The sequence below is a fragment of the Atractosteus spatula genome, chromosome 8 (assembly GCF_055471065.1).
Source record: "Atractosteus spatula isolate fAtrSpa1 chromosome 8, fAtrSpa1.hap1, whole genome shotgun sequence".
Taxonomy (NCBI): Eukaryota; Metazoa; Chordata; class Actinopteri; order Semionotiformes; family Lepisosteidae; genus Atractosteus; species Atractosteus spatula.
The window spans coordinates 2,262,832-2,274,525 of record NC_142713.1 but is presented as its reverse complement, the minus strand read 5'-3'; the positions used below and the strand labels follow the sequence as shown (position 1 = coordinate 2,274,525).

The 11,694-nt window shown below is 52.0% G+C and overlaps 1 protein-coding gene across 1 annotated transcript; it reads left to right on the top strand.

Moving 5' to 3' along the window:
- Positions 1-3,924: 3,924 nt before the first annotated feature.
- LOC148829049 (transcription factor Spi-B-like) lies at positions 3,925-10,429 on the top strand. Its single transcript, XM_088923374.1, has 6 exons — positions 3,925-4,094; positions 4,529-4,610; positions 5,454-5,514; positions 6,704-6,783; positions 6,876-7,044; positions 8,036-10,429. The coding sequence occupies exons 1-6, from the start codon at positions 4,066-4,068 to the stop codon at positions 8,374-8,376; spliced, it is 762 nt and encodes a 253-aa protein (XP_088779500.1). The 5' UTR covers positions 3,925-4,065; the 3' UTR covers positions 8,377-10,429.
- Positions 10,430-11,694: the final 1,265 nt, after the last annotated feature.

Here is an 11,694-nt window from a genome sequence, read left to right as displayed (position 1 = left end):
GTCGGTTTTCACCCCCTTACGACAGGCGTCTCCAGTTTTCCGCCCGTCTGTCTGTCTGTCTGTCACGCAGACGCGCGCCAAGGGGAAAAACGAAATAGATTCGGGGCATCGGCGATGAGGACGAATCGGCCGGGAGCGATGGAGACGAGCGGCCGCGCTGTCGGCTTTGTCTGTTGTCCAAGTCAACCCAACCCGACTTGATTCGCCATCACCCTTACGCGGGCGCGCAGCACAGTGAACGGAGTCGCTCACGAGTCTCCCGGGTGCGCTGCGTGTCAGTGGAACAGCAGGAGGTTTCCGAGATGGTCAAACTAGAACGGTTTCGGCTGGCGTTCAGCTGTCGTGTGTGTAGTGGTGTAGGAGGCTCTCTTGGCGCTTGCAAACCGCACAGTGCGCAAGGACATTTCGATACCGCTCACAAGACTCTTGACAAGCGTGTCAAAAGTGTGTGTGTGTGTGTTGGTGTAGGTGCAGCGCTGTCGCTGTGTGTGTGAGTTAGTGTAGGTACAGAGCTGTAGTCCCTGTCCGTGTGTGTGTGTGTGTGAGAGAGTTAGTGTAGGTACAGAGCTGTAGCCCCTGTCCCTGTGTGTGTGTCTGTTAGTGTAGCTGCAGCGCTGTAGCCTCTGTCCCTGTGTGTGTGTGTGTGTGTGTGTGTGTGTGTGTGTGTGTGTTTGTGTGTGTGAGAGAGAGTTAGTGTAAGTACAGAGCTGTAGTCCCTGTCCGTGTGTGTGTGTGTGTGTGTGTGTGTGTGTGAGAGAGAGTTAGTGTAAGTACAGAGCTGTAGTCCCTGTCCGTGTGTGTGTGTGTGTGTGTGTGTGTGTGTGTGTGTGTGTGTGAGAGAGAGAGAGAGAGAGAGTTAGTGTAGGTACAGAGCTGTAGCCCCTGTCCCTGTGTGTGTGTCTGTTAGTGTAGCTGCAGCGCTGTAGCCTCTGTCCCTGTGTGTGTGTGTGTGTGTGAGAGAGTTAGTGTAAGTACAGAGCTGTAGCCCCTGTCCCTGTGTGTGTGTGTGTGTGTTTGTGTGTGTGTGAGAGAGAGAGAGAGAGTTAGTGTAAGTACAGAGCTGTAGCCCCTGTCCCTGTGTGTGTGTGTGTGTGTGTGTGTGTGTGCCGACCATCTCCTTACACAGTTCGTCCACCGCGGGCTTGCTGCGCGCTGTGACCAACGAGAACAGAGGAGGCGGACACCCCGAGGGCAGGACGTGTTTCTGCGGCTTCGCGTCACGGAGGAAGATCATACGTTTGTAAAGCCGTGTCGTTCCTGCTGGTCACGGAAACGGCGGACACGGCGCGGGTTTGACCCGGAAATGCTCACGGTGCTGTACTTCATGTATACAAAAGCCGATACCCTGGCTTCTCTCCAGACACAGCTGGGTGAGCTCCTCCAGTCAGGACAGGAGGGGCATCTTTACACAGAGGGGGGTGGGGGTGGGGAACAAGCTGCCCAGCCCTGTGGTTGAAGCCGACACCCTGGCGTCTCTCCAGACACAGCTGGGTGAGCTCCTCAAGTCAGGACAGGGGGCTCTTCTGTACACAGAGGGGGGTGGGGGTGGGGAACAAGCTGCCCAGCCCTGTGGTTGAAGCTGATACCTTGGCTTCTCTCCAGACACAGCTGGGTGAGCTTCTCCAGTCAGGACAGGAGGCTCTGCTGTACACAGAGGGTGGTGGGGGTGTGGAACAAGCTGCCCAGTCGTGTTGTTGAAGCCGATACCCTGGCTTCTCTCCAGACAGCTGGGTGAGATCCTGGAATCAGGCCAGATGGTGGGAGGGGGCGCCTCTGGTTTATGACCTGTCTTCTGCCCTTTGGCAATGAAAGGGTCCGACAGCTCAGCGCTGCCGATGTCTCAACATTTTTCACTTCTTTTTCCTGTCAATCCTCCTTGCTGATAAGTGGCCACGTGTCAGAATGAGGCTTCAGAAAATGTGACCCCTTTCTGCAGACGTCTCTGGCTGCCCTCTGACCCCACGTGTCACTCCTTCATCCCGATGGGCTGCACCCCCCCCCGAAAGCCCCCGGGTTCCCTGCGGGGTGGGCGAGGACCTTTCGTCCCGACCTACGAGATCTGCACCCTGAAATGGAGTGGCCCCCCCCACAGCGCCTCAGGCCTGACAGAGCCGCCAGCTGGCAAAGGGAGTATCAGGGTAGCACCTAGCCACCCCTGACAACAGCGCTGCCCACAGCACTCGCACCTCTGAGTCACAGCATCTCCCTCTCACCCACAGCACAGCCTCCAGACACACACTGACAGCCCCACTCAGGACTGAGGACACAGGAGACACTCCAGTACATGAACACTGCACTGAGAGAGAGGGGGGTTAATACAGACACACTGACTGGACACTCCAGTACATTAACACTGCACTGAGAGAGAGAGGGGTTAATACACACACACTGACTGGACACTCCAGTACATTAACACTGCACTGAGAGAGAGAGGGGTTCATACAGACACACTGACTGGACACTCCAGTACATTAACACTGCACTGAGAGAGAGAGGGGTTACTACAGACACACTGACTGGACACTCCAGTACATTAACACTGCACTGAGAGAGAGAGGGGTTCATACAGACACACTGACTGGACACTCCAGTACATTAACACTGCACTGAGAGAGAGAGAGGGGTTAATACAGACACACTGACTGGACACTCCAGTACATTAACACTGCACTGAGAGAGAGGGGAGGGTTAATACAGACACTTCGGGCTGGAGATGACTGTACAGGCTCTCTGACAGATTCATCGCTCTGTGCACTCCAGTGGGCCGTACTGATCACAGAGGCGGAGAGGGAAAGTGCAGGCATCCTCTGGACACAGAGGAGCGATTCATGTTGTTTGTTTCATGTGATTAAGTTTATGAAGACTGTTGTTTGTATTAGTTGATCAACGTTATTTCAATGAATGTAGAGCCAGTGGTTTAGCACTTCAGTTATCACACAAGGGAGTGGTACTTCTGCCATGTACTACATGATATGACAGTATAGGGGTGAATTTGGGTATTCAAGATGGTTTTCTGCATCGAACGTAGACCCTGATGTATTATCACCTCTCTGTTAAACTCCCTGAGGTCGGTGAGGATGAGGTCAGGGGTCACGGCCTCTCTCAGCCCCTCGGCGCTCCTGTTCCACACAAACGCCAGCCGCAATCCCACGGCCCCGCCCTCCTCCTGGATCCTGGCCACCAGGTGCTGACCTGGACAGTGGCGGAAAGAGGCCGAAGCCAGCGGGAGCTGAGACATTCCCTGCCGCCCGCCATCGCAGAGTCACGGCGCGGACCGGCGGAGCTCGGGGGTGAGGTTTCAGGCGTTTCCGAGAGAAACACGTTTCAGAGAAGGCCCACGAAGGCACGCCATCTTCCCGGAGAGCTGTGAACTCATTTCATTTTCAGGGGGGTCTTCATAAACTGAAGTGATCATTAGGTCTAAGAACCCCCCTCTCTGAACTGGCTTCACCCCTCTGCTCTCCTCCCCACTGAGAGCTGGTGTGTGTGAGAGGACTGGAGCATCATCCAGGTGGGGCTGCACACTGGTGGGGGTAGTGGGATTCCCCCTGACCTGAACAGAGCTCTGAGTGGAGGGTCCAGACAGGCGCTATATAGGTGTAAGCAATTATTAGCAATTATAATGCCTGTGCATGCAAACATTTTTCCACCCCGACACAATGGGTGTCACAATTTTTTGTGCGAATATCGACACCCTACTGCACGTTCGTCCCTTCATCGTGCGGAACACGCCACAAATTAGCAGTGTCGCTTTTCGGGGTCGAAGTTGAGCAACGCACATGCAGAGACAAGATCGTGAAAGACAGAGTGTGTTTTTAGGGGGGGGAGGGGGGCAGAATTTTTCACAAACCAGGAAATGAAGGCAGAAAGTGAGTGAGAGAGAGAGAGAGAGAGGGCATCGTCACACACCAGGAAACACTCCGCTGCAGAAATAGAGGCACAGGGTGAGAGAGAGAGGGGACGATACACACCAGGGAGACCGGCAGAGACGAGAGGAGACAGGACAGGTCTGGACATCGGGAGAGCAGCAGAAGACGACAGGACAGACCACTCCCAGCTTGACCAATGAGGATGTGCACACTGGAACGAGTACCGTAAGCCTGGCCGTGTCAGGACGACCATGGGAGGTTGTGTCTGTCTGCTATCTGTGGGCAATCACTTAAAACAGAGGGCCGGAGCCTCTTCTTTACACCGAGGGTGGTGGGAGTGTGCAGCGACTTGCCTAGCCTCGTGGGTTGAAGCCGGTATCCCGGCTTCTCTCAGGACGCAGCTGGATGAGATCCTGCAGTCAGGACAGCAGGCAGGCACTTCTTTACACAAAGGGTGGTGAGGGTGGGGAACAAGCTGCCCAGACTCATTGTAGAACTTGATAGTCTGGCTTTTTTCCAAAGAACAGGCTGAGTGAGATCTTCGGATCTTTCACATTTAGCCTAGTCGGTTCCTGAGCGTTTTGAGAGTGCGTGTGAGAGTCTGTCTGCGTGCCTGACCACGACTCCCTGTGGTAACTGATCATTCCTCCTCGTTTTAGGCTGGAGACACATCTTCTGCCTCAGAGTGTGAGTAACTCTGGCCATCGGGGAGAGACAGGAGACAGGCAGAAGGAGAGAGGGGTAGGGCAGCCTCAGTATACTCAAAGAGAGCTTTTGTTTGTGTGTGTGTTAAGTATTATTCCTGTATTTGCATGAAGTAACTGACTCAGAGCTTGAGTTTCTCCACAGTGCAGTGTTAATGTACTGGAGTGTCCAGTCAGTGTGTCTGTATTAACCCCTCTCTCTCTCTCAGTGCAGTGTTTAATGTACTGGAGTGTCCAGTCAGTGTGTCTGTATTAACCCCTCTCTCTCTCAGTGCAGTGTTAATGTACTGGAGTGTCCAGTCAGTGTTTCTGTATTAACCCCTCTCTCTCTCAGTGCAGTGTTAATGTACTGGAGTGTCCAGTCAGTGTGTCTGTATGAACCCCTCTCTCTCTCAGTGCAGTGTTAATGTACTGGAGTGTCCAGTCAGTGTGTCTGTATGAATCCCTCTCTCTCTCAGTGCAGTGTTAATGTACTGGAGTGTCCAGTCAGTGTGTGTGTATTAACTCCTCTCTCTCTCAGTGCAGTGTTAATGTCCTGGAGTGTCCATCAGTGTGTCTGTATTAACCCCTCTCTCTCTCAGTGCAGTGTTAATGTACTGGAGTGTCCATCAGTGTGTCTGTATTAACCCCTCTCTCTCTCAGTGCAGTGTTAATGTCCTGGAGTGTCCAGTCAGTGTGTCTGTATTAACCCCTCTCTCTCAGTGCAGTGTTAATGTCCTGGAGTGTCCAGTCAGTGTGTCTGTATTAACCCCTCTCTCTCAGTGCAGTGTTAATGTACTGGAGTGTCCATCAGTGTGTCTGTATTAACCCCTCTCTGTCAGTGACTGTATGGGAGTACCAGAGTGTATTAATAATGACAGTGCCTCTGTATTTTACCCAGGTGTCAGAAAATGTCTCCTGTCCACTTTTCCCCCCACTGCTCAGTGAAACCACAGACATCGGTAGGACAGCCTTCTCCGCCTGTCTTCGCTTTCCCAATCTCCTCCCCAGTGTCAGTCCCTGGCTAGTAAACAGTCTCTGCTGTCAGCTTTTCTCATGCAAAGCAGTATTTCCATACACTGAGTAACATAAGGAAATGAGATAGAGAGAGAGGGTCAGAGAGAGGCGATGTGTCTGTATTTACACACACACACACACACACACAGAGAGGTAATGTGTCTGTATTTACCCCACACACACACACACACACACACACACAGACAGAGGTAATGTGTCTGTATTTACCCCCCACACACACACACAGTGAGAGGCAATGTGTCTGTATTTACCCCCCCCCCCCCACACACACACACACAGACAGAGGTAATGTGTCTGTATTTACCCCCCCCACACACACACAGTGAGAGGCAATGTGTCTGTATTTACCCCTCCCCCCCCCCCCACACACACACACACACAGACAGAGGTAATGTGTCTGTATTTACCCCCCCCACACACACACACACAGTGAGATGCAATGTGTCTGTATTTACCCCTCCCCCCCCCCCACACACACACACACACACACACAGAGGTAATGTGTCTGTATTTACCCCCCCCACACACACACAGTGAGACTAAATGTGTCTGTATTTACCCCCCCCACACACACACACAGTGAGAGGCAATGTGTCTGTATTTACCCCCCCCACACACACACACAGTGAGAGGCAATGTGTCTCTCTGCTCTGTGCACTCTGCTATACCACTATCCCATCAACAGCCACTGTTCGCCAGCAAATTCTCTACAAGCACAGGAACTAAATCCACCACAACTACAGCACTGACCCCTTGGTGCTGCGGCGCCTGGGCTGAGCTGTCCGATGACGCGGCTGTGTGCATCACCCTCTCTCTGTGGGTGAGCTGTGAGCTGTGTGTCTTCTGCGCTCGCTTGCAGTGTGGTTTAATTGTCTCACTTGTGAGATGTCCATGGGTCAGCCCAGTGTGTGTGTCTGTCTGTCTGTATGTCTGTCTGTCTGTCTGTCTGTCTGTCTATGTGGAGGCACCCTCTGAGCAAACGCACAATCAAACAGGGCCCCTCATGTCTCATGTCAAGCCGGCGTCGTGGGGACGTTCCCATGATGCTCATTTGTGACCAGACCATCCGAGTTCTCCTTCTGTGTGAGCCCGAAGCTCTCTTCTCCGCCTCAGGTCTCTGGAGCGACTCTCTCCAGCTGGTCCCTCTCTCCAGTGTCCACCTGGGCTTCCTGGACTCCTCTCCCCCGGCCCAGGTGAGCGACCGGGGAAGAGACGGAGGAGGAAGGGGTGCTACTCGCCCCGTCTCCCTCTTGCGCTGTGGTCTTACTGGTTGACACCCTTCCAGGCGGCCCAGATGTACCCCTCTGCCCCCACCCTGCCCAGTGACCCGCTCATCTCCTCCCTCTGCGAGGGGGAGGGGCTGCTGGCCGTCCACGGCCACGCCCTGGACGTCTTTGACAGCGAATCGGAGGACAGGATGTACAGCGGCAGCGGCCAGCCCCCCGTCCGTGAAGGTGAGCTCTCATTGGCCGGTCCCTGGTGTCCACTGCCCTCCTCGCGCTCTCTATCAGAGGGGAGACCGAGAAACACAGCTCACACCACTGAGGACTGAGGGTGACACACACATTGCCTCTCACTGTGTGTGTGTGTGTGTGTGTGTGTGTGTGTGTGTGTGTGTGTGTGTGTGTGTGGGTGTGGGTGTGGGTGTGGGTGTGGGTGTGGGTAAATACAGACACATTGTCCCACCTGGATGATGCCCCAGTCCTCTCACACACACCAGCTCTCAGTGGGGAGGAGAGCAGAGGGATGAAGCCAGTTCAGAGAGGGGGGTTATTAGGAGGCCATGAGGGGTAAAGGCCAGGGGGAAGTTTGGGATTTTTAATGACCCCAGAGAGTCAGGACCCCAGTTTTACGTCTCATCTGAAGGACGGCGCCTTTTTACAGTCTAGTGTCTCCGTCTCTATACTGGGGCATGAGGACCCACACAGACCGCAGGGTGAGCGCCCCCTGCTGGCCCCACTCACACCTCTCCCAGCAGCAGCCTCAGCTTTCCCAGGAGTCTCCCCTCCAGGTACTGGCCAGGCTCACACCTGCTGGGCTCCAGTGGGGTTTGTCAGCTGGGAGCTGCAGGGGGACACGGCTGCTGGGTCAACAGGGAACACCCTGGGATTGTTCATGACCACAGAGAGTCAGGACCTCGGTTTTACGTCTCATCTGAAGGACGGCGCCTGTTTACAGTCTAGTGTCCCCGTCACTATACTGGGGCATGAGGACCCACACAGACCGCAGGGTGAGCGCCCCCTGCTGGCCCCACTCACACATCTCCCAGCAGCAGCCTCAGCTTTCCCAGGAGTCTCCCCTCCAGGTCCTGGCCAGGCTCACCCCTGCTGGGCTCCAGTGGGGTTTGTCAGCTGGGAAGCTGAGGAAGACTGAGTCAACTGTACTCAGACTGTGACTGTGTCAGAGGCCGGTGACTGAATTAACACGGCGCGGTCTCTCCCCCAGGCCCTGCGGCCCCCGCCCTCTCCAGCCAGAGGCGCTGCCGCCTGTACCAGTTCCTGCTGCACGTGCTCCTGTCCGGTGCCATGCCGCAGTGCGTGTGGTGGCTGGACCGGGCGCAGGGCGTGTTCCAGTTCTCCTCCCTCCACAAGGAGGCGCTGGCGCAGCGCTGGGGGAGGCACAAGGGCAACCGCAGCCTCATGAGCTACCAGAAGATGGCGCGCGCCTTGCGCGGGTACCGCAAGACGGGCGAGATCCGGAAGGTGCGGAGGAAGCTCGCCTACCAGTTCAGCGCCTCCGTGCTGAGCGGCGCGGACGAGCTGACGGGAGCCGTCGAGCTGAACTGAGGGACGGGAGAGGGGGGTGGTGAAACGTGTGCTTTTCTCTCGCCTTCGTGCGGCGGTCTCTCCACCACACCTCTCTCTCTCACTTCTCTTCGCAGCAGGGTGGAAAGTGGAGTCCCTCAGGGCCCCCTGCTGGGGCTACAGCTTTCTCCTCTCATGCAGAGATGATGTAGATGTAGCCGGTCTAGTTTATCTTGATGACATAGATGGCCTAGTTTATCCCGATGATCTAGACGGTCTGGTTTATCTAGATGACGTAGACGGCCTAGTTTATCTAGATGATCTAGCCAGTCTAGTTTATCTAGATGATCTAGCCAGTCTAGTTTATCTAGATGTAGACGGTCTGGTTTATCTCGATGATCTAGCCGGTCTAGTTTATCTTGATGATGTAGATGGCCTAGTTTATCTAGATTATCTAGCCGGTCTAGTTTATCTTGATGATGTAGACGGTCTGGTTTATCTCGATGATCTAGCCGGTCTAGTTTATCTTGATGATGTAGATGGCCTAGTTTATCTAGATGATCTAGCCGGTCTAGTTTATCTTGATGATGTAGACGGTCTGGTTTATCTCGATGATCTAGCCAGTCTAGTTTATCTTGATGATGTAGACGGCCTAGTTTATCTTGATGATGTAGACGGTCTAGTTTATCTTGATGATCTAGCCAGTCTAGTTTATCTAGATGATCTAGCCGGTCTAGTTTATCTTGATGATGTAGACGGCCTAGTTTATTTAGATGATCTAGCCGGTCTAGTTTATCTTGATGATGTAGACGGTCTAGTTTATCTTGATGATCTAGCCGGTCTAGTTTATCTAGATGATCTAGCCGGTCTAGTTTATCTTGATGATGTAGACAGCCTAGTTTATCTAGATGATCTAGCCGGTCTAGTTTATCTTGATGATGTAGACGGTCTGGTTTATCTCGATGATCTAGCCAGTCTAGTTTATCTTGATGATGTAGACGGTCTAGTTTATCTTGATGATCTAGCCGGTCTAGTTTATCTTGATGATGTAGACAGCCTAGTTTATCTAGATGATCTAGCCGGTCTAGTTTATCTTGATGATGTAGACGGTCTGGTTTATCTCGATGATCTAGCCAGTCTAGTTTATCTTGATGATGTAGACGGCCTAGTTTATCTTGATGATGTAGACGGTCTAGTTTATCTTGATGATCTAGCCGGTCTAGTTTATCTAGATGATCTAGCCGGTCTAGTTTATCTTGATGATGTAGATGGCCTAGTTTATCTAGATGATCTAGCCGGTCTAGTTTATCTTGATGATGTAGACGGCCTAGTTTATCTAGATGATCTAGCCGGTCTAGTTTATCTTGATGATGTAGACGGTCTGGTTTATCTCAATGATGTAGACGGCCTAGTTTATCTAGATGACCTAGATGGCCTAGATGATGTAGATCAAGGCATCGCAGCCAAAATATTCAATTTTGTTGTTGAGATGAAGCTTGGGGGAACAGCCGACAAGCAGAATTAAATGACAGGAATAGTTTAGATATAGTTCCGCAAGTAAGGCCAGTATAAGGTTGGTGAGTGTAAAAATGTTGTATGTAAGCTAGACGAAAAGTATACCATAGGTCATTGTTATGAAATTAGACTTGGGAAGCTCCCAGCCAGAACACATCTCTAATTCAGGTGTCTGGTAGTTGGACACCTGGCGTCCTGTGTGCAGATCTGGTGTCCAGTAGTGGGGTCACACTTGTGGTCCTGGGTGCAGATCTGGTGTCCAGTAGTGGGGTCACACTTGTGGTCCTGGGTGCAGATCTGGTGTCCAGTAGTGGGGTCACGCCTGTGGTCCTGTGTCCAGCCCTGGTGTCCAGTAGATGGACCACACCTGGCGTCCTGCTTCTTACAGTCAACTTTCTGTATCTTTTATTTTTTTGGTACAAAATATAAATTACTTTAAAGTAGAATGATGGCTAATAACAGTTTAACTCCTTATGGGCAGAAGAAAGATATCATAATAATCATCTTTTTATTTCAAGTCTGTTCGACTGCTTAATAAGAAACGTGTTTCTTTTCGCTTACAATAAAGCTGATATTTCTCTATAGTGGCAACTGTTTTTTCCTAATGCAAAACTCTTACTCATATGGGTCACATCTAGGACCGAGGCGGCAGCTATTACACACTGTGATGCAAAGAAAAATGGCTTTGTGAGAAATTCTAAAGATTATCTCAAGTGACAGGCGGCCATCTTGGCTCAAGGCTACACCGCTAGACCCGAGTTTTGAGCCAAGATGGCCGCCTGTCACTTGAGATAATCTTTAGAATGAAGCACAGCTGTTCTACATGAGCCTTAAGTACTCAAAGGGAGTGGGGTTCCACGTGAGACAAAGGAACTGTTGGTATGGGCTATAAAATCTAAAGAATTAATCGCACTTAATCGTTTTGCGAGCTTAGTGATAATAACGATCGCCCTAGACGTTACGCTTAATCAGTACTTTAATAACGACCTCAGCTAGCCACGCGTCCCGACGGGCTGGTTGTGGACCGAAACTTCGGATCCAGACCCGTGCAATTCGTTCAGACTGCTTCAATAAACGCGCGGCTGTGTGGATGGAGCTGAGCCTTACTGTGCGGGACAGAGAGAACGCAGGAACAGACGACAAGAAGTATTACTTTCGGGGGGGGAATAAGAAAATTCGTCTATTTTGCTTGGAAAGAAAACTAGCGCCAGTATCTCGTTTATCGTTTAACAACACTATGCATCGGTGTCCTGGCACGTTTGATCCTCACCCCTCTTTACAAATACAGAGTGGTTTGAAAACAGTGTGCTGTATCCCCCCCTCACCCGTCAGCCAATTAGATACAAGGTTACTGGCTAGTCGGAGAGGAGACACCCAATCGCCGCGACCCATCTGAGTAGAGCCAGCCAATCAGAGGCCTACGTCTGAGGCGAGCCAGCCAATCACAGCGGGGCACAGGGGACAGGAAGCGTGTCTCCTCTTCAAGAAGTTGTTTCAAACTACAGTTAAGTCCCCGAGACTGTCAGATAGTGATTGAAAAAAACACTTTGGTGTCTGACTGTGTGGTGTGATAAAGGCTCTTTCGTGCCCAGCGCAACATTCCTGCTTCGGGTGCTGCTTAGTTGCAAAGTCGAGACCTCAATATTGATCCCCAATAATCTGAGATTTAAAAAGAAACCTGTCACATACAGTTGTTGATAGATACTTCATCGATCCCGTGAGGGACACTGCAGTGCAGCTTAGCACAGTCAACACAGCACAGTGTCAAGAAAGGATACAACAATACAGTGCAGTCAGTGAGCAGTGCACTAAGAAGAGTATCTCACAGCCCAGAATATACAAAGA

Coding starts and splice junctions, on each gene's coding strand:
- LOC148829049 (XM_088923374.1), top strand. CDS start 4,066: ATGAGGATGTGCACACTGGAACGAGTACC. Junction 4,095..4,528: donor TGCACACTGGAACGAGTACC/GTAAGCCTGGCC, acceptor TCCTCGTTTTAG/GCTGGAGACACATCTTCTGC. Junction 6,784..6,875: donor ACTCCTCTCCCCCGGCCCAG/GTGAGCGACCGG, acceptor ACACCCTTCCAG/GCGGCCCAGATGTACCCCTC.